This window comes from Cyprinodon tularosa, unplaced genomic scaffold (assembly GCF_016077235.1).
Source record: "Cyprinodon tularosa strain WSP-4 unplaced genomic scaffold, ASM1607723v1 ctg445, whole genome shotgun sequence".
Classification (NCBI taxonomy): domain Eukaryota; kingdom Metazoa; phylum Chordata; class Actinopteri; order Cyprinodontiformes; family Cyprinodontidae; genus Cyprinodon; species Cyprinodon tularosa.
The window spans coordinates 271,807-294,732 of record NW_024039169.1 but is presented as its reverse complement, the minus strand read 5'-3'; the positions used below and the strand labels follow the sequence as shown (position 1 = coordinate 294,732).

General features: G+C 38.8%; 1 protein-coding gene across 2 annotated transcripts in view; it reads left to right on the top strand.

The window, feature by feature from the left end:
* Positions 1-20,971, top strand: part of arhgef40 (Rho guanine nucleotide exchange factor (GEF) 40) — a 61,502-nt gene extending 40,531 nt beyond the window's left edge. The window contains exons 18-27 of one of the 2 annotated variants that reach the window (XM_038300282.1): positions 148-509; positions 910-1,135; positions 4,107-4,196; positions 7,610-7,816; positions 11,385-11,564; positions 11,651-11,831; positions 15,200-15,310; positions 18,653-18,762; positions 19,772-19,815; positions 19,980-20,971. In XM_038300282.1, coding sequence (XP_038156210.1) covers positions 148-509; positions 910-1,135; positions 4,107-4,196; positions 7,610-7,816; positions 11,385-11,564; positions 11,651-11,831; positions 15,200-15,310; positions 18,653-18,762; positions 19,772-19,798 — 1,494 coding nt within the window. In that variant the 3' untranslated portion in view covers positions 19,799-19,815; positions 19,980-20,971. Of the gene's footprint in view, positions 1-147; positions 510-885; positions 1,136-4,106; positions 4,197-7,609; positions 7,817-11,384; positions 11,565-11,650; positions 11,832-15,199; positions 15,311-18,652; positions 18,763-19,771; positions 19,816-19,979 lie in introns of both variants that reach the window. The other variant, XM_038300281.1, reaches the window with a different exon arrangement.
* Positions 20,972-22,926: the final 1,955 nt, after the last annotated feature.

Sequence of the window (22,926 nt, the reverse complement as noted above, 5' to 3'; positions counted from 1 at the left end):
CACTCACACTCTACTTTGTTCCTTATGATCCCATTCATTTTCTTAATCATCCTATCGTAATATGATGTAACAAGTTTACTCTAAAAAGTTACTCTAAAACAGATTTAGAGCAGCTTTCTCAGTTTTGACTTCTAATTGATCTTGCAGCCTACCGAGGCCCCACTCCCTCCAAAGCCTCCCAGGAAGCGCCACCCCAGCTTTGACCTCCAGGCTCTCCTGGCCCCCCGCAAAGGCACTGCCACCCCAAAACCAGACTCTCCCGTTGGCGGGATTAGCCGCAATTCCCCCCTGTCCTGGCTGGGCCGAAAGAACGTAGCCGACCCCGTCATCACCACCAGCATGGCTGCAGCTATCCCTGGGTGGGGCGTCGGAGGTGGCGTGTTGATTCGAGGTGTGGAGGTCAGCAGCAAAGAAGTGGTGGATCACACAGGGTCGCCACGGCAACATGTCCTCCTGGGGAGGACTGAGAGGGACATGGGGACTGACAGGACTGGGTCAACTGCACAGAGGTATGTGGTCTTTGATCCTGTTTTTCTTCTGCAAGTTGCTGTTGAGAACGTTGTAGTTCGACTGAGTGCATTAGAAGCAGCACTTGGCCTTAAAACTCCCACAGCCAGCCCACTGAATAAATTTCTTTAGATTAAGCGAGTCTGAGATGAAAAAGAAAAACGGGGCATCATTTTGGGGATCAATCAGCATGCAATCTCTGATCTTTTTTTCATCACCATCTCTTTGATCTCCGTCCACTGCCTGCTGCCAGCTTCCTTCCAACATCTCGGATTTCTTTCATGTTTGTTTCTCATTTAAAAAGCGAGACCATTTATTTCCCTTCTTCGCATTAACATTTACTGACTCGCCCTTCCCGCTTTCCTGTTCATCCCGCAGTAAATTATACCTGCTCTGGTGCAGGATGCTGAGCTCAGAGAGGCAGTACGTGGCTGTCCTGAAGGGAGTTGAAGAAACATACCTGCCCCTGCTGGAGCTCTCTGACACCCCAGCGTCTATCAGGGGGAAGGGAGACACGCTCTTCCCCAACTGGAGCAGCCTCTGTGCCTTTCACTCCCAGAATTTGCTCCCTGCCATGGAGGGGGCTCTCGTGCAGAGTTTGTTGCAACAAGACTGCTTCAGCAAATATGTAAGTTTCATAATTTGCTGGGAAAGTATGGCAACGGTTATTCTGCCACTTTTTAGGGAAAATCTAAATCTTAAGAATCAATGAGCTTAGTTAAATGGACAGTTTATTTGTTTTTGAAGATGCAGATAATAAAAGAAAACCCTCTCCACTAATAAGGCCCATTTCTAGAAACACAACAAATTATTTTTAGATCATTCTCTAGAACCTGGTTTTTTATACACTGACAATGTTTCCCAAAAACATTGGTCATATTTAAACCTTTAGGGTTGAATATATTCACAAAATAATCTCTCACATTTTAAAAAAATGTGCTTTAAACATTTTATCTTCAGGTCATAATAATCCAGTAGAAGTCAGTCTAGTTTAGAATTTCATCACTACTAACCAGAGGTAGATGCACTTATTCCAGTTGTCTTCAAAGCAAAGAATTTAGCACCGAATTGTGGGTTTTAAATTGGATACAATCCTCAACACTTTTTCCAAACAGTCCCTTTATTTAACTCACCCAAAGGGTGGCCATTCCATTTAGGAAAAAAGTTTCCAAGCATGAAAAGTATTATTAATATACATTTATATATATACAGGTGCTGGTCATAAAATTAGAATATCATAAAAAAGTAGATTGATTTCAGTAATTCCGTTTAAAAAGTGAAACTTGTATATTATATTCATACATTACATACAAACTCATATATTTCAGATGTTTATTTTGTTTAATTTTGATGATTACAAATGACAACAAATGAAAATCTCAAATTCATCATATCAGAAAATTAGAATATTACTGAACACCAATAAAAACAAAGGATTTATAGAAATGTTGGCCAACTGAAAAGTATGAACATGAAAAGTATGAGCATGTACAGCACTCAGTATTTAGTTGGGCCTCCTTTGGCCTGTATTACTGCAGCAATGCGGCGTGGCATGGAGTCGATCAGTCTGTGGCACTGCTCAGGTGTTATGATAGCCCAGGTTGCTCTAATAGTGGCTTTTAGCTCTTCTGAATTGTTGGGTCTGGTGTATTGCATCTTCTTCTTCACAATACCCCATAGATTTTCTATGGGGTTAAGGTCAGGAGAGTTTGCTGGCCAATTAAGAACAGGGATACCATGGTCCTTCAACCAGGTACTGGTAGGTTTGGCACTGTGTGCAGGTGCCAAGTCCTGTTGGAAAATGAAATCTGCATCTCCAAAAAGTTGGTCAGCTGCAGGAAGCATGAAGTGCTCTAAAACTTCCTGGTATGTGGCTGCGTTGACCCTGGACCTCAGAAAACACAATGGACCAACACCAGCAGATGACATGGCACCCCAAACCATCACTGACTGTGGAAACTTTACACTGGACTTCAAGCAACGTGGATGAAGTGCCTCTCTTCTTTTCCTCCAGACTCTGGGACCTTGATTTCCAAAGGAAATGCAAAATTTACTTTCATCAGAGAACATGACTTTGGACCACTCACCAGCAGTCCAGTCCTGTTTCTCTTTAGCCCAGGCAAGACGCTTCTGACGCTGTCTGTGGTTCAAGAGTGGCTTGACACAAGGAATGCGACAGCAGAAACCCATGTCTTTCATACGTCTGTGTGTGGTGGTTCTTGAAGCACTCACTCCAGCTGCAGTCCACTCTTTGTGAATCTCCCCCACATTTTTGAATGGGTTTTGTTTCACAATCCTCTCCAGGGTGCGGTTATCTCTCTTGCTTGTACACTTTTTTCGACCACATCTTTTCCTTCCCTTCGCCTCTCTATTAATGTGCTTGGACACTGAGCTCTGTGAACAGCCAGCCTCTTTAGCGATGACCTTTTGTGTCTTGCCCTCCTTGTGCAAGGTGTCGATGGTCGTCTTTTGGACAACTGTCAAGTCAGCAGTCTTCCCCATGATTGTGTAGCCTATAGAACTAGACTGAAAGACCATTTAAAGGCTTTTGCAGGTGGTTTGAGTTAATTAGCTGATTAGAGTGTGGCACCAGGGGCCATCAATTTTGAACCTTTTCACAATATTCTAATTTTCTGATATGATGAATTTGAGATTTTCATTTGTTGTCATTTGTAATCATCAAAATTAAACAAAATAAACATCTGAAATATATGAGTTTGTATGTAATGTATGAATATAATATACAAGTTTCACTTTTTAAATGGAATTACTGAAATCAATCTACTTTTTCATGATATTCTAATTTTATGACCAGCACCTGTATACATATTTGTTTATATATATATATATATATATATATATATATATATATATATATATATATATATATATATATATATATATATATATATATATATATATGTATAAATGTATATTAATAATACTTTTCATGCTTGGAAACTTTTATTTCATATTTTATTCATTTTTAGAATGTTTAAGTAAGGCAGCAATTAATATATTTTGTTGATTTTGTAAAGAACTTTTTAGGTGCACATAAAGCACTCAGTAGACCTTAAATGTAATGTGCTAGCTGAGGTTTTGCTAGAGTGCATGAGCAAAGCTTTTAACAATTAGGAACGTGGAAAATAACATGTAGATTTTACTCTGTATCACATACAAATGTATATACAGACGCACCACATCACAGTCTTTTAATTATGACCCAATCAGTGATTTAAATAAGCTTAGAAAATATGTAAATTTGAGAAAAATTAATTTCAACAACGTGCAGTGATGATGAGAGAAACTTTATAACAACAATTCAAAAAAACTATTTTATTCATTTTGTTTGTTTTTAATTAACAGAGTCATTAAAAAACTAAAAGCATGACTCAATGACACACTGGTGTGAAAAGGACTTATAAAAAGGAAATTATTGCTAAGTAGTGTGATGAGTTTATTCTAAGAAAGTGGATGTTGTCATTAAGTTTTATTTAAACCACTGTATTTTTGGGCTTTTTTTGTGTATGTTCATATTAAAGCTAATATAAATCAACCTTGTAAACTTAAAATATTTCTTGTCCCCTATGTAACCGAAGCGGGAGGAATTTCTTCAGTATTCCCACTACATTCGCTCCAAACCTGAAATGGATTCACCGCTGGTCACACAAGCAGCAGACTTCTTTAAGGTAGGAAACCACACATTTCTCCCTGAGTAATTTAAAATGGAAGAGATTCACATTTAAAAGAATAAAATTGATCAAACATAAAGAAAGGGGGACAGATTTGGTTTAAAATAATCCCAAACACTTCATTATTTTCAGGGGTTTTTTAGACAATAGATGATTAATCCAAGTAATTTCTGAACTCAAACTCAAGCCAACCCGAGTAGTTTATATGTCAGTGGCAGCAAATAAGTGGTGTTAATTATGTTCAGTATACGACCAGAAAAGCCAATTAAAAGCAGATTATAGAGAGAGAAATCTGAGCATCCAAGCTACAATTAACTACAACTAATCCATCAACAGCATGATGAGATTACCATGAGGACTTTACATGGAAAGATCAAAGCGCCTGAGCTCACTGAGGCTGCGCTGAAGCTGTGCGCTCTTACAGATCAGCACTAGGTGGCAGCATTTACTAATGATGTCACAAGCTGCCACCGTTTAAGAAGCTTGAACACATGGCTGATAATGGGAACAGGCAGCTTTATGGTTATGGTAATGGCTGAGAAACGGCATGCAGGCTGATGGTGATAATTGTAATGGCAGTGAAAACAAGGCCGGTACGGCTTTAAACCTGTTCCTTTTTATTATTATTATTATTATTTGGCTACAGGATGATAAGAGATTTTCAAACTAGACTCCAGTTAATAATGGTTAATTTTAAACGAATTACACGTGGAAGCAATATATATACACACACACACTAGGCCTTCCTCACCCGTTCTTCCTTTTTCCTCCAAGCTCGGGTCCTCTATCAGAGGCCTGGGAGCTTGAGGGTTCTGTGCAGTAGCTTTGGTGTCCCTAGGACTACACTCTTCTGGACCAAGATGTCTGATGTATTTCCAGAGATCTGCTGTAGCCACTCTTCCACTTTGGGGGTCACTGCCCCGAGTGCCCCAATGACCACTGGCATCACTGATGCCTTGACCTTCCAGGTTTTCTCCAGCTCTCCTCTGAGCCCCTGGAATTTCTCTAGTTTCTCATGTTACTTTTTCCAGATATTGCAGTCACTTGGTATTTCTATGTCAACCACAACGACTTTCCTCTGCTTTTTGTCCACCACCACAATGTCCGGTTGGTTTGCCATTACTATTGGTTTGCCAAAAATGTATCTGGAAGTCCCACAGGATCTTGGCTCAGTCATTTTCTACAATCTTTGGAGGTGTTTCCCACTTTGACCTTGGGGTTTCCACTCCATACTCTGCACAGATCTTCCTGTACACTATACCAGCCACTTGGTTATGGTGCTCCATGCATACTTTCCCTACCAGGATCTTACACCCTGCAGTTATGTGCTGGATCATCTCAGGGGCCTCTTTGTACAGTCTACACCTGTCGGGTGTGGTAGATCTGGGCCTCTATTGCTCCGGTGCTTAGGGCCTGCTCCTGTGGAGCCATGATGAGTGCATCTGTGCTGTCCTTCAGTACAGCTCTGTCTAGCCCTTGGTAGGATTTCCTGATTTCTGCCACTTCAGTTATGTTTCAGTGGTACATCCCTTGTAGGGGTTTATCCTCCCATGATGGAGGCTCTACCTATATATATATATATGTATATATATATATATATATATATATATATATATATATATATATATATATATATATATATATATATATATATATATATATATATATATATATATATATATATATATATATATATATTATTATTATTATTATTATTATTATTATTTTTTTTTTTTTTTTTTTTTTTTTTTTTGTATACTATATAAGAAAAATATAACTTAAATTTTAAAAGTGTGTTTGTACATATGTTACATGGCTACACAAATGGTTAAAAAAACTAATATAGATTTTTTTATAGATTTTTAAAATATTTTTTATACCTCAAGTTTATTTTTTTTATTAAGACATTGTATAACACATTTTGAAAATGTATCCCACTATTTTTTAAAAGTTTGTCTCCTTATGAAACATATTTAAGGGCCACAAGACACCTAACTTTTAGGTACAAAATGTTTGCTTGGAAAAATTCACAATTCTGGCTGTGGAGGAATAAGAAACTTTAATATGAGTTGAGAAAATAAAAAAGGTAAACTTTCTTTAAGAGCTTTAAAATGAGTTTGCCTAATTTTATTTAAGTTTTCATCTTATTAAACATTTTCTTTGTCACTGAATTTAGAAGTGATTCAAATCTAAACCAAAGTAGAAAACAAAGAAATTTAATTATTTTATCAAACAATGTTCAGGAGAGGATTAGGGCCAAACAGCAACTGAAGCAACTCATAGATAGATAGATAGATAGATAGATAGATAGATAGATAGATAGATAGATAGATAGATAGATAGATAGACAGACAGACAGACAGACAGACAGACAGACAGACAGACAGACAGACAGACAGACAGACAGACAGACAGACAGTCAGACAGACAGACAGACAGACAGACAGACAGACAGACAGACAGACAGACAGACAGACAGACAGACAGACATGTTCTCTGCTTATGTTTAACCAGTGGCATACAGCCTCCAACCTTTCCTGTTTGTAAAACACGTTTCTTGGTGAACCACAGAATACAAACATGAAACCAATAGAAATGGATATAAATTAGTATTTCCTTTAACAGCTATAATGCTAATGAGAGTAGATATGTTCTTTTATGGTAGACGTCCAATATAGTCTGGGCCTAATTCAGAGCAGAAGACTCTTCTAATGTCTTGGTTTGCATTGAGTGCTTATTTACAGAGAGACCATTGATGATTTTCTATAGAAATGGATGAAGTAATGGGCAATCAAGGTAACCCAGGTAACCAATGGTCTTCCGATGTGAAACATGTTCTAAGAAGCTTAAGAGTAGTTTTCTGATATAAAAGTCCAATAATGTAAAAATCTGCCTTTCTAATAGGGTGGGTTTCAGATGGGAGGCTAGCTTTAGTCTCATAGACTTTTATCAAATGCAGACACTGAGTAAACACTGTAAACCAGATTCCTAGCAAAATCCAACTTCAGTAATTGTAAACTATCCCTTTAAGTCACCCGGTTTGCAGCAGCAGACCGTTATGAAAAGCTTTTTGTCAGCACATCTCAGCGATTCCTAATCAGACTTATATCTGGGAATGTTTCAGGCTATAACATGAACTCTTTCATTAGCGTCTTGAAATGTTCCTGAGCTTTTTCTGCTGGGCTGCAGCAGAGACTTTATGCTGCGTCAGCGAATATCGTCGCCTCGGAGAGCCGTTTGATCTGAAACAGGCTTTAAGTTGAAGTTAGAAAATGACACCCACACACCAGAGGGTTTTTTTTTTTTTTTTTTATGTAAAACCAAAGCACAGACAGAGCTGGCATTCATTCTGTTTCTGCATTTCTGCTCTTGTCAACCCCTCCTTCCTCTTTTATTCTTCCTCTCCACAGTCTAAACTCCCCCAGGCCTCCCCCCTCTCCCCTCTGTCTTTCCCTCACTGCCTGCAGGCTCCCATTCAGAGACTGGAGCAGTACTGTGAGGCCCTGGAGGAGCTGGGGGGCTTAAATCTGGCCTCGGACTCCGCCCTCTACGTCCTGAGACACGCCCAGAAGCACGGCGAGGACCTCAGGGCCAGTGACCTCATCGTCGGCTGTCCGGTGAGAGCGCATGCCCCAGTTCTTAAGTGTGCAAAGTCCCACTTTCTTTTCTTAGATGGAAAAACCTAAATAATTTGGATGAGGTCAGGCCAGGGAAGGAGGAGGGGGTGTTTTCACATTATTTTTATTCATATTCATTCATCAATTAAAAGAGATGTAATTAATAAGGTCCCTCATGTGATGCAATAAATTATTCATGCCTTAAAACAGTTTTAAGTCAAAGTTAAAACCTCTATTTGTTTAGAAATGCCTTTAACATTTACAGGTACATTTTAACTATAGTATCATTAGTTTAAGTTAGTGATCTAGCTGTTTTTTTTTTTTTGCTTTACTACCTGCTTTTAACATGTTTTTATCTTTACTTGCTATTATTCCACTTTTACTTTTCTCATGTTTTATTGTTTTATTCATGCAAAGCACTTTGAATTGTCTTTCTACTGAATTGTGCTATATACACAATGATTCCTTGCATTTTAGCTTAGTAACTTATATCATACAATTGTTTTTGTGTGACACACAAACCACATTACCATTTTATTGCAAGGAGACTGATATTGTTGTTTTTACAGAGAAAAATCTGAGACATGTGGAATGCCTTTTTACCAATCCACCTTAAATCAGCTTTTGTTAGAAGCCCCCCATAGCTGCTTGTTTCTTGCTTTATTTAACCCATTCCTCCATAGCCTTTATAAGATCAACCTGAATTAGACTTCATTCATCTTCTCTGCAACTATGACCAGCTTTCTTTTACCCTAAAAGAAAAGCCTCCCACATCATCATGCCGCCACTGCCATGTTACGTGGAAGGATGGTGTATTCAAGTTAATGTGCGGAATAAGTCCCACCCATATGAACACACAGGTAACCATGACAACACCTTTAGATGAATGGAGACACAAGAAAACCTCTGCAGCTGCCTGAAAAATTTTCGGCATGAGGGCAAGCAATTTTATTTACCTTTTATATTTCTGTGGAAAAACAATTCAGAGTGCTTTAAATAAGAAAAAAAATAAAGGAAACTTCACAGCCGCATTAGAATGCCTTCTAAGCTTTAGCTCCAGCTTAAAGTTCTCCAAAGGTCAGACTTTTTTCTTAGCTCAGCTCAGAGGGTTATATTTAGTAACAAATTAAGCAAAAGCGAAGGTCAAAAGACAAAAGTAACAAACCTACACCAGCAGGACACTGTAATTTGGCATAAAAAAACTATGAAACCAGAATGAGTTACTGACGTATACATTTAAAAATGTCAAATTACATACTATGTACCTTTGATTATATCAACATATCAAGGACATTTCGGTCCAAATGTTCACACCACTTATAGATATGGGTTACCAGTCTTTCACTTAAACAAGCTTTGCAACATTGTCAATATTCCATTATTCACCTTTTCTCTCTTGTAGAACAACAGAATAATCCATCCAGATTATCTAAGCAGTCAGCAGAAACATGCAGAAAATTCATGTGCTTTAAGATGTGTCACTAATGTATGTGTTCCTGCTGTGTTCCTGGTCTAATGTTGACGATTTGTCAGTCTTCTCTAACCAGGCACTTACAGAGGGTCCATGATACTTTGCTGAGGAAAGCTGATTTTATTTTAAGGGTAGCAGAGGAAAGGAGGTTGAATACAAATAAAAACAACATTTTTAAGATTTTTTTTTGGAAACAAAAAGATAATGCATGCATTATTATTACAGTTAAATGTATAGACTATTCTGGTAATTTAGCAGAATCTTTAAAGCGCCACCGTGAAGAAACAAAGTAGGCACAAAGTACTTAAACTAATATTTAACAGTTTGAGAGCCGCTGTTTTAAATGTTCCATTAGAGGATTGTTTTTCTGAGAAGCTTCTAAATATAAAGCAGTTATTTGAAACATTTGTTATTTTCCGGAATATTTTGGTCCATTTTGACAGGTACAAGTGGAGGAAAGTAGAGCTGAGGGAAACTAATGAGACCAAAGATGCTGTAGAAATGCTCGCAGCTCAGGCCGTTGTGTATTTTGCTTACCATATTTGGGCTTTATTAGAAATTCTTGAACAATATCTCTGCTCTTGAACTTCGCATTGTTAGTCTAACTCTCTAGCTTTGAACTCCCACACATGCATATACTCAGATATACTCACAATTTATATATGGGTGTGTGGGGGGGAGGGTTTAGGAGAGTGTAAACACTTCTACTGAGGCACTTCACGTCGACAGCTCTCAAAGGTAAAAAAGTGATTGTGAGTGCAGGGGAACGTGTCTTCCAGTGGGCGTGTGTGTGGGAGCTATTAACGTATGTGAAGCCTCACTTGTATGATGACCCCCCTCTCACCTCGGCAGGTTTTTAAAAATAAAGCTGCATGCCAGTGAATCGCCGTCTTTTTCGGCCTCAGCAGAGCATTGTTCTTGTTGCTCACGCTGTTTGTTTGCGCCTTTATAATCCTGGAATCTCTTCCTGAAGGAGCTCTATACAATTTCTGACTTTTATGAGTGTCTGTCTGCCTTTGTTATGAGTCCCAACAGCATGAAGAAGTCTCAGCCCTGTAATTGACGCGAACAATGAAGTTACATTTTTTTTCTAAAAGACGTGACTCATCTGGCCAATTAGAGCAAAGATCCAACAGATAAAAAAGCGGCCATGTGAAAGCAGCGGATGCCTCTATAGAAGTCGGTGGAACAATAATCCTTCTTTGTCTTTTTCTTTATTGGACTGAGAAGAGGGCTTTTCAGTCGCCACTGATAAAATGGATTTTCTTGAACACCAAACTAGGAAAACTGGAAGCAGGAGTGGATAGTTGCTGATTTGGTTGTGAAATTAAAATGTATTTTCTTATATGTATGTAGTGTAAAATGTAGAAACTACCTCGTGAAGCCCCTTAGAATTTTATTTTCTATAACAAAGAATGCCTTTAAGAAGAAAATGTTTTCCTCCTTAAAAATGTGCTGAACGATTCATAAACCTTATATCAAAGTTGGTATTTAGGAAGGCTGTAAAAAATCAAAGACCAATACCAGATGAAAACAAATATTTACGATTTAGACATTATCACAAAAAAACCAGCTGCTGTCACTGTGCAGATTAGCTGCTAAAAAAAACCTACTGCTTCTCAACGTCTCATAGAAATGATTGCGCTCTGTCTTACATCACCGCCTACTGATTATGGAATATTATGAAGAATGTTATGAAGGCATAGATGACTAATGTAGATAATGAGCTATTAAATTTTAAAGACCTCACCTAGGTGGGATATGCTAGCTTTCATAGCTTGATGCTAACATTTTTTTCTTAAACAGCATTTCCTCATAAACAATGAGATGTCCAAATTATTCTAACTGAAAAATATAATATTCAACTGACTGACAGGGAGAGGAACACACAAAGGATGAGGAAAGGGCCCCATGCTAAACATGACATAAAAAAAACACTCTGCTCTGCAATCTGTTTTGATAAGTCGTTGCCTGTTTTTAGAGTCAAACCAAGAAAATCTGGCTCATAAAGATGTAGGTGAAGATATGTCTCTGAGATGGTCTATGTAAAATCGGATATAAACTAAAGGCTTACAGGCTACTTTATATGTTGTTCAGATTGCAATGGGAGAACGTGGTGATCTGGTGAGGCAAGGAGAGCTGACCGTCTGCGGGGGACCTCGGAGGAAGCGAGCAGGGGTCAGGAATGTCTTCCTCTACCAGCAGGTCATCATCTTTACCAAGCAGAAGAGTCCCAGTCCAGGACGCACCGTCTACAGTTACAAGCACAGCATCAAGGTGTGGACTTAGGTTTCTTTTTTCAAAAAACCGAGATGTTTGAACCAGTAATTCACACATGGTCCTAACTTGTCCTTCCACTTCAGACGGGCGAAATGGGTCTGACTCAGAGTGTTGGTGACGAAGGAGTGAAGTTTGAAGTCTGGGTCAGACAGGCTCCCCGAACCAGAGACTGCATCACCCTTCAGGCCCAGGACAGGGAAGGAAGGGAGGCCTGGGCTCATGACATAGCCCATCTGCTGTGGACGCATGCCATTAACAACACAGGTGCACTATACACTCAGACGCTCAAGGAAATTATCAACAGGTCCAGTTTTCAATCAGTCTTTGAAGCAAGAATGGTTGTCAAAGAATATTTAGATTTTTTTTTTTGTTTTTTTGCACTTAAAGGGACCATGTTAATTATAATTTGCTTTAATACAGTTTAATACACTTTTATGTGTTAAATCATCAATATCTGGTAATACAATCTTTCAATGCTAACCTCAGTAAAAAAAAGATCATGCAGTTTTAATGATAAATTGATCTAGGAAAGGCAACAAGTGATCTAAATCATAGAGAAATTTTCCTCCTCATTAAAACAGGAATTATTATGTTATAAAATGTTGTATGTGTTGTCACATTGAAGCAATTCAATAATGGGTGAGGAAGAAAAAAAAAAGTCTTTGGGACTTCAGACAAAAAAAAAGTCAAATAAGGTAGCAGATGTATGATGATCTGGGCATATTTTACTATATTTGGTGAAACTAATGGTGTCCTACAGGTGCTGGTCATAAAATTAGAATATCATGAAAAAGTAGATTGATTTCAGTAATTCCATTTAAAAAGTGAAACTTGTATATTATATTCATACATTACATACAAACTCATATATTTCAGATGTTTATTTTGTTTCATTTTGATGATTACAAATGACAACAAATGAAAATCTCAAATTCATCATATCAGAAAATTAGAATATTACTGAAGACCAATAAAAACAAAGGATTTATAGAAATGTTGGCCAACTGAAAAGTATGAACATGAAAAGTATGAGCATGTACAGCACTCAGTATTTAGTTGGGCCTCCTTTGGCCTGTATTACTGCAGCAATGCGGCGTGGCATGGAGTCGATCAGTCTGTGGCACTGCTCAGGTGTTATGATAGCCCAGGTTGCTCTAATAGTGGCTTTTAGCTCTTCTGAATTGTTGGGTCTGGTGTATTGCATCTTCTTCTTCACAATACCCCATAGATTTTCTATGGGGTTAAGGTCAGGAGAGTTTGCTGGCCAATTAAGAACAGGGATACCATGGTCCTTCAAAAAGGTACTGGTAGCTTTGGCACTGTGTGCAGGTGCCAAGTCCTGTTGGAAAATGAAATCTGCATCTCCAAAAAGTTGGTCAGCTGCAGGAAGCATGAAGTGCTCTAAAACTTCCTGGTATGTGGCTGCGTTGACCCTGGACCTCAGAAAACACAATGGACCAACACCAGCAGATGACATGGCACCCCAAACCATCACTGACTGTGGAAACTTTACACTGGACTTCAAGCAACGTGGATGAAGTGCCTCTCTTCTTTTCCTCCAGACTCTGGGACCTTGATTTCCAAAGGAAATGCAAAATTTACTTTCATCAGAGAACATGACTTTGGACCACTCACCAGCAGTCCAGTCCTGTTTCTCTTTAGCCCAGGCAAGACGCTTCTGACGCTGTCTGTGGTTCAAGAGTGGCTTGACACAAGGAATGCGACAGCAGAAACCCATGTCTTTCATACGTCTGTGTGTGGTGGTTCTTGAAGCACTCACTCCAGCTGCAGTCCACTCTTTGTGAATCTCCCCCACATTTTTGAATGGGTTTTGTTTCACAATCCTCTCCAGGGTGCGGTTATCTCTCTTGCTTGTACACTTTTTTCGACCACATCTTTTCCTTCCCTTCGCCTCTCTATTAATGTGCTTGGACACTGAGCTCTGTGAACAGCCAGCCTCTTTAGCGATGACCTTTTGTGTCTTGCCCTCCTTGTGCAAGGTGTCGATGGTCGTCTTTTGGACAACTGTCAAGTCAGCAGTCTTCCCCATGATTGTGTAGCCTATAGAACTAGACTGAAAGACCATCTAAAGGCTTTTGCAGGTGGTTTGAGTTAATTAGCTGATTAGAGTGTGGCACCAGGGGCCATCAATTTTGAACCTTTTCACAATATTCTAATTTTCTGATATGATGAATTTGAGATTTTCATTTGTTGTCATTTGTAATCATCAAAATTAAACAAAATAAACATCTGAAATATATGAGTTTGTATGTAATGTATGAATATAATATACAAGTTTCACTTTTTAAATGGAATTACTGAAATCAATCTACTTTTTCATGATATTCTAATTTTATGACCAGCACCTGTATATCTGGTCAAACTTTTATGAAGGAAAGCTCTGTGTTTACACCAGCTTTCTCTCTCTGGTTCTTTTTCCTGAAAAGAGGTCACTTGGGACAAACTCGTTAAAAAACTTTTCATAATGTATATATTTTTAAAAAACCATGAGACAAGACAGGAGATTGTAATAGAAATTGTGATCTTACTCAGACAGAGAAGTTGCTCACAGTTACAGGAAGCAGTGCTTACCAACCGGCTCACGTCTCATGAAGTGGCCTCAATTCACAGTTAAGCATTTTATACAACTACAGTACACCACATCATTACATCATAGATGTTTGTAAATGAGGGGGCGTCCATGGCTCCAGCCTTATCAAAGTATTACACTACGTTCTTTGATCAAGGAAAACGCTCTCATTTCATTCCCAAATCTTTGCCACGTGAAGAATGAAGATTATAACTGTATATCCGGCCAGAGGAACTGTTCTAATTAGATAAACTACTGGGGAAAACATTTCTTCTGACACAGAAAAGGCAGTTATTATTAGGGTTTAACAGACTCACACATCACCATTAAGAATAATCCTAACGCATCCTAAAAACATGGTTGAGGGAGCTCGGTGGATGGTTTATAACAGAGAAGTATTCCTTTTGTCTTAATTCTGTTTCCATAGAACTTTAGATGTAAGATAAATTAGTGACTGACTGAAAGGAAACGGTACAAAAATCAAACGAAAAGTCAAATTGAAACCCTTTTAGAAGAACCATGAGCCTTTGTATTTCATTATTCACGATCTGCTATAGCTGATTGTTAACACCTAATAGTACCATACAAATGTTTTCTATTTTTCAGAAATGTGAAACACAGCATTAATAGCTATGAGTTAAAAAAAAATAACATATGGAAAACCAAATGCTGATTTATTTTTGTTTGTTATGGTGATGCCCAGCTTTCTGAACACAAGGAGTTCCTGCCTAGCTTGTGTTTGAGGATCGCTTCCCGCAGTTGGCTTAGATTTCAGTATCATCCTGCAATATGGTGCAGAGAAGCTCCTTATAAGAGGGGATTAAATCTGTTCAGATGGTAATGCTCCTTGGGAACAAAGCATTGTTCAGAAAACAAAGTGGCTCCAGACTGATACAGCGAAACAAGACGAGAGATGTTTCTGTGATTTTGAACCACGATGTAGAATGTGTAGCTATTTGTCGGAGAGGAAAGATTCCTAGGAATGCTACTTTACTGAGGTGTTTTTTATGTTTTTCCAAGAAATCTCTCTTTTCCCCCCCAGAGCTGTGTCTGAAGGAGTCACTGTGCATGGGAGTTTCCAGTAAGCTTCTGCTGGATGCTACAGGAACTCCAGGATCAGAGTTGGACTCTGTCTCCAGTCTGAGCGACAGAGGTAGGAGCTAAGCGCCATATCATGTGTGGACTTCTAAAAGCACCAGAAGTTTCAGCAAGAAGAGAAAAAAAGGATAGATATACAAACCCTGAAACCCTATCTAGACCCTTTATGTTTTTTCACATATTACTATCCCATTTAAAGCAACAATTTCATATTTTTCATGGAGATTTGCGTCATTTATTCCCAACAACATTTGGGTCAGTTGTTTAATGAAGGTCACACAGTTATTTAGAGAACATAATTCAACTTGCCGTATCTTTACGTCTAAAGAAGACAGCAAACACATCACCTTTGAAATCAGGGTTATGTTTCAGAAACCATAAGAGGAGATTTGAACATCTCACAGAACTCTGTTGCGAACCGTCCATCTAAACTAGCAGGTCAGGCGAGGAGTACATTAATCAGTCAAGCTTCTAAAGCGGCCGTGGGTAACTTTAGAGGAGCTGCAGGGATCAGCAGTTCAGATGGAAGAATCTCTTTGAATGACCTCTATTTACTAGGCTTGTCAAGAAAAACACGTCCTCATGGAAGAGGGACGATAAGACAGCTGTTGTTGAAAAAAGCAAGAGGTTCCACTTAAAGATTAGCGCACAGAAAGAATGCGAGGGAGAAGTTATCTGGTGTGATATTGGCCTACATGCAAAACAATTCAATTCAGTTTTAATCTAGCGGCAGTTCCGAACACGTCATCTCATGGTACTTTACATCCAGTCATTTCATACAGTCAGATTAGCTAAAAGTTTTTATCTAAGGAAATCCATCTGATTGCATCAAGTAATTGACTTGGCAGAATTAGTTGCTCCTACAGTAGATGAGCATGTGGAGACAGTAGATATCCGTTTGTATTTCGTCATTGACTCTACAGCAATCCCTGACACCAAGCATGATTGTGGCAACAGTGGAGAGGAAAAACTCTCTTTTAACTGGAGGAGATCTCCAGCAGAACCAGGCTCAGTATGAGAGGCATTCTTTTGAGGCCAACTGGGGTTCAAGGAGATAGAAGCAGACATACAAAATGATCATTGAAGCTCTTATCTACAAAAAGAAAAAAGAAACAGATAAGGAAACGGGCTCTGAGCCCCTTTTAGTGTCAAAGAGATGAAAGTGGGCAGATACAATTAGTCATAGTGAAACCTGCACCCATAGCTATGTCCGGGACAGAAACAGGAATAAGCACTAAAAAATAGGCCCTACTCTATCATCAATAATGCGAGAGGCTGATGCAGCAGATCGACTGATATTTCATTGCAGGATGGTCTCACAGCTAACAGGAACACCCTTGATGAGGCTACTTAAATAGAAATAAACAGAGAGAACATAAAGTTAGCGTTAAAATAACAAATACTCCAGAATGGAAGATAGAATGAGGCAAAATGACGGAAAGTGGTCCCTATGTCCCCCAGCAGCCTAAACCTATAGCAGCATTACTGTAGGGAGCCTGAGTGGCAGTCCGTGGACTCAGAACCTTAGGATTCCAATCCACTAGGCCAATACTCCCCAAACAGGCATTAGTGTGAAGGGTCTTACTTAAGAACCCACATTGGCAGCTCATTCCCTCCTGCTGGGATACGAACCCAGGCCTCCTGTTTGCAGAGCGGGTGACTTACCGCTTGCTGTAGAGAATTCCATTCCACTACAGAATTACTGTCCATTGTAGTTATGTTTTCTGTTTGTTTCAATTGAGATTTCTGTACTGTAGCTTTTGTTATCATTGTGTCATTTTTTTTTTTTATTTAAATGGAGGAATATAGAAAAATATATGCCTACATAATCACATAAAAAAAAAAATCAGGAGTACACCGGTTTGGTTAAACAAATGTCATGATAATCAGTATTGACTTCAGTCTTAAACAAACTGAATCAGTTGAACTGTAGCGTGAAACTTTTAGAGAGACTGCAACTGGAGTACAATGCAGATGTATGCCACACTTTTCAGATTTTGCAGGATTATAGTTAAAATTAGAAACTTTGTGCTGTTTTCCTTCCCTTTTCCAATTTGAATTAAACAGTAACATAAAATCGAATCAATTATATTTCGTTTTGTTGGTTTTAAGAGCGCATTATGTGAAAACAGCACTAGGGATGTGAATACATTTATCTAATGGTGTTCAAGAGTTTTTTCTCTGTAATGCAATTTAACAGGAAAAGAGAGTTGGAGCATGCATCGCATAATGTTTCACCTGCACCTCTTTTTTTTTCTTTTTTTTTTGATTGTGCCTGTAGTGGTCGGCCATAATTGAAAAACGAGCTTTTTCGGACACATTAATTGAATTTCTTTGTTTTTGAGCCGCTCGGAGCAGCAGATCAATCTCTTAACAGAAAACGTATTATCCTTTCTGTGCAGTTAATATGCCTGATGAAATCACTGTGGGTGATACACTAAAAAAAGCCTTCGCATTCATTTGCAGTTATGTTTTTTTTTTAGTCAGTGCACATAGGTCCTAAAACTAAAATATCTCCAAGGATACGCTGTTTTTAGATCTGCACATCATGAATGAAACATTATCCATCCTATCCATATTTAGAGTTACTTTGAGTCAGTATGTTTGTGTTTTTGTTGATCTTGCAGAAAAAAGGCATGTTTGACCTTTTGAAACAACCACAAAAATGAAAGTAGCCAGTCATAAAAAAAACAACAACAACTAACAAACAGAGGGGTTTAGACAGATAGGTTATAAATAGATAGAAACATATTCGCATCAGCCAGAGCTCACTCATAAATCTGTCTCCTAAATACAGGGAATTAGGGAGCATATTCATGGGAGTCAGGGGGAAGGGAAGCGAACACGCTCTGTAAACTGCTGCTGTTTAAACATCATCATCCGATGCAGAATTTGTCCGCAGAGTTCAGCAGTTAAGCATCCCATCTGGAGTACCATTCCACTGATTTTAGACACACAGTCCCTGAAGGCAACTGTTTTCACCTAACCTTAAAATGAGTCCCCATTCACACCTCGGTGTAATGCACATTCTGCTCACCAGGTGTCTCGATGAGCAGATTTCTGGCTATGAAATGTCCTCAGGGACAGAAGCTGATGTTTAGATATTCATTGGTACACATGAGGAAAAAAGGCCTTTTATTTCTTTTGTCCCTGCCTGCTGCTCAAGGTAGGCTTATTACCATAATAATCATATTTTTATTCATCTAAAGCCCAAATAAAACACTTTCTGAGCATGCAGGCAGCATGCAGGCAACCCAAACAAAAAACCCTGTTTTGGGTGATTCACTGGGTGATACTTTCCCCAAACTCATTGTGGAAGCGTGTATTTTCGAGCTCCAGACTCTCAGCTTGTTCTGTATTTTTCGGCTCTGTTTTGATTGGATCCCCTCTGCTTCAGTCCACAGTAGCTGCTCAGACTCTTCCTCTGTGGGCAGTCAGAAGGAGGGGGGATCCCCAGCTTCTGGGAGGGACCCCAGGTCAAGCTCCGGATCAACAAGCTATTCACAGGTGGGCTCACAGTTTATTCACCAAACCCCAGTCATCCCTGGGTGAATGAAAGCTTTTTCTCTTGGTAGAAATTATTCCCTCCAGCGTGGTTATATGTATTTATGTAGTACATTTCTTTTTATGTTTTCTCTACTGGAGATGGATCCTTTTTTCAGGGGACTGGGTCTCTTAACACCCAACAGGGTAAAACTCAGACTTCCAACCCCTAAAACAAAAATAAAAAAAACAAGTAGTATTTTTTTATACAATTCTTTATTGTAAGAAAAAAATAAATATTTTTATCTCGCCTCTATCAGACTTATTTAGCCTGCCACATTTATTGAAGTGCAGGTTTATTTTGTCTTATTCATTGAAAAAGGCACATCTGTAGTAAAACTTTACCCGCAGGAAACAGAAAGTCAAATATTGTGTTTACTTAGTCAGTTAGTGCACTGGATTTCACAGCAAAAAGTGTAAAAATTGTGAAATTTTACCATCTTTTTAAATAAAAAATATATTTTTTTTCCACTTCTTGCTGAGTTTTACTCAATACAAGAAGATGAATGCATCATTCCTTCTAGAATGAAGACACACTGGATGTTCAGTGACTTCAAGTGTTCATTTAATGAAAACAGGGGTCGCAGTGATTTTATAAAGAGATTTTATCATTGACCATTTACCCATCAGAAATGCTCTTTCCATATGTTGGTGAGGTTATAAACAACCCTTGTCTTTAGCTGTGAGCAACAGGAGTACCAACCCAGAATGGGATGCATTTTTAGTATTTAAACACACTTACCCACACCTACACATGCTGTGCAAACACACACATTCCCCCGGTCTCCTTATCCAGCAAACAGAAGATGACAGATTGGCAAACAGACTGCGTCAGGAACAGATTGACGGGCAGAACGGGTAAGGGCAAACACGCAGAAGGCGATGTGCGCATATTGGACAACAGGTTGAAGACGCCTTTGGTGCAAGCCTACTGTTTAACGCTGAATCTAAAGCGTGACTTTTTTTCCCACAGAATCATTCACCGTCTACAGCTGTGTGACTGTCATCTCAACAACAGTGAGTTTAATGGCAGTTTTTTCTCTCCCTCTGTTCGCTGTTGTTCTGTTTCTTTTTCATGTGTGAACTGCTCACTTTGGGATGCTACAAACTTCACTCATCCTTTCTTTTCTTTTTTTTGTCTATTGAAATTTTTCACGTAAATGTGTGTTCTTCTTTCTTAGAAGCAGAAACTGCACTCAGGACCTTTAGAGGATTCCTTCATCTCTAATCCAACTCAAACTGGACTCCATGTGAACTTCTCCAACACACCAGCACCCTCTCTTGTACCCTTCAACCTCCTCCAAGAGTGCAAACAATGCCAGGGGATTAGGCGCAGCTGCACTGTTCCGCATCCAAACGGGATCAGAAATTGCCCTCTGTTTAGACCATGACAAGCACCAGCGGGGCTCTCTCTGACACTCCGCCATTTTGGGTCTGCCAGTCTCAGCTGCTGGCAGAGTCATCGACACCAAAGGCACTTCGGCTGCACAGTGCGGCCTTTGTCTGCTCCGCAACTCCCCACTAGGCCAAACCACTTGGTCTGAACCACTGACTGGCTGCCTTTACACATCACATGCTTCAGCATCTGATAATAAACAGGAAGTAATATTTGGGAGCGTAAATGTGGCATTGGATTGCAGATTTAGGATGTATTATGGACTTTATCACCCTCATAATGCTGAATGGAGGACTGTATACTTCTTTATCTGGCCTGTGTTTCGTGTCTGTGTGGTTTGGGTTAGGTGGGATTGGATCTATGTAAATTAGGTAACCAGCACACTCACTCAGACACACACAATGTCCCCCGACACATGCAGTCACTCTTATTGTTATCAGACAGTGGAGCACTGTTCACATTCACATGCTCTCTTCTTCTCTCTCTCTGTCGCTGCCCAGTTTAGAGCCTGGTACAGTGACTAAATGAGGCGAGCCTCCATCTGAACACATAGAGATGATGAACAAGGAAAGCGGTTTTTTAGTTACATGACTATTGGAGTGTCTAAGCAAATTGTATAAACAGTACTAAGAACTGAAAGTAATAATGGTATCTATCTTTTCTTTTAAGCGTAAAAGTGGCATGAAAATGTTCCCCCATTACAGTATTATGTTTTTTTCTTTTTTTTTTCTTTTCATGTTTCAAATCAAGCAAAGTCAATGTTTAGAAAAAAAAAGAGCAGAACTCTGATTTCAAAATCAATTTTTCGGATGATTTCTGTATGTTAAAACCAGTATTAACTGGGATTAGAAACTAAAATACTCAACTGAAATAGAGGCTCTTTAAACAGCATGAAGTAGTGCCGTCATGTCAAGAACAGATGACAGGCAAAAAGCCACTGACATATATCAGTTTGGAAAGGACAGCAAAGCTGTTACCAAGACATCTGGTCTCTAGGGAACCACAGAGAAGGACATTATTCCCCAAACAGAGGAAGATGGAAGAACTTCAACAAGGGTGTTTAATTGGAGGACCTAAAGGAACCAAGAACAACATCAAAAGGACTAGTGTGTACACCTGGGCAGTGTTCATTTTTCTACAAAAAGAAGGTGACTACACCAACATTAGCATCCAAGGTTGATTAATCTCAAATGTTTCCGCAGAAGCTAAAAGCTAACCAAGCAAGCCCTTTTGGAGGGTGTTGGTCCTGTCATATCTGGAGTAATACGTCAAGGTGTACTGATATAACTTTTTAATTTCTGATGTTAAACCGAAATTGAAGTTTTAAGTATTGACTGGAACCAATACTGATCTGGTACAGTAACAGAACAAATCATACATACTTTTATTATTAATTGTCTTGAAGTGGAATGTTGGAAGAGAGTTGATCAAGTGATTTTACTCAATGACAACAGTAATGAGGAAAAAATGGCACATTTGTTACTAACCAATGCATAAACTAAAAAATAATATTTCATGAGAGAGGAAACTAGTAAATGTGTGGACTGTAAAAGCCACACAGCTCCTACTCAAGCATTGTATATTATTATAGAAGTGGAATGGCCTGTAGTTATGTAGCATCTTTTCAAAACTCCAAAGTACTTTTGTGATGCAAATCCTTGAGGTACATTGTAGCCACAGCTCTGCTGGGCCTCGCTGGCTCTCTAACTGCCTTCAGCGTGAAAAGCATCTTGGCCAAAGACACAATGACAGAGAAGGCCAGAGGTGGGGTTTGAACCGACAACCTTATGGTCACAGGGCAAACTCCTTTATTCAGTAACACGTCTAATGACTTTGAATTAATGCCACCCAATGTAAACATGCTGGTAGAAGCATGATATTGGCCATTTTAGATGCACGCTGATATAAACCGAAATGGCTTTTCGTTATGGGACTGATTTCCAATATCAGGTTAAGTCATCTCTAGTAAAACCAGCATTTTAGAAAAACCAACAGGTTCGCACTCTGTTTCAGGACCTGGACAAGTTGTTGAGATTGAGAAAATAATAATAAATGTTTACTTAAGCAGAAAATCCTGACAGAAAATTTGTTTTTGACTTTAGGCTCAATGGCTGGACAGTGAAATACACCAGAAAGACCATAATTGAAAGGCAAGGACAGAGACGACCAGTCAAGACCTGGACCTAAATCTGGTAGTTTAGTTGGTAACACTTAAAAATGATGCATTGCGACAAGAATACAAAAATTTTACAGTTTAGAGGCCAAAATCTCTCCACAGTGAAGTAAAGTGCGGGTTATTTGTGTTTTATTCCAATTGCTAGTTACCAGCAATTCACACAGACCAGGCCTACTAGGACATCTGTTGTTTTTCTCCCTTAATAAATGAACAGAAACCTTTATAACTATTTATGTTCATCTTTCTAAAAACCTGTTTAATGATCTTAAACATTTAAGTGAGACTATAAAGCAAAATCAGAAAATGTCTGTGAGGGGGCTCATAGTTATTTTTTTACAGCATTGTAAAGCATAAACACATTGGTACCTAAAGAATCTCCCTTGCTATACTGATGAGTACTAAAACCAACTTTAATGTTACAGATTTGAGGATAAGATGCCATATCATATATGCCAAAGGTATAAATGGGCGTCAGTGCAATGTTTTTGTTCAAAACAATACCGGCTAATTTTGTTTTTCAGAAATTGTTTGCATTCTCCATAAAATGGAGGAAAGT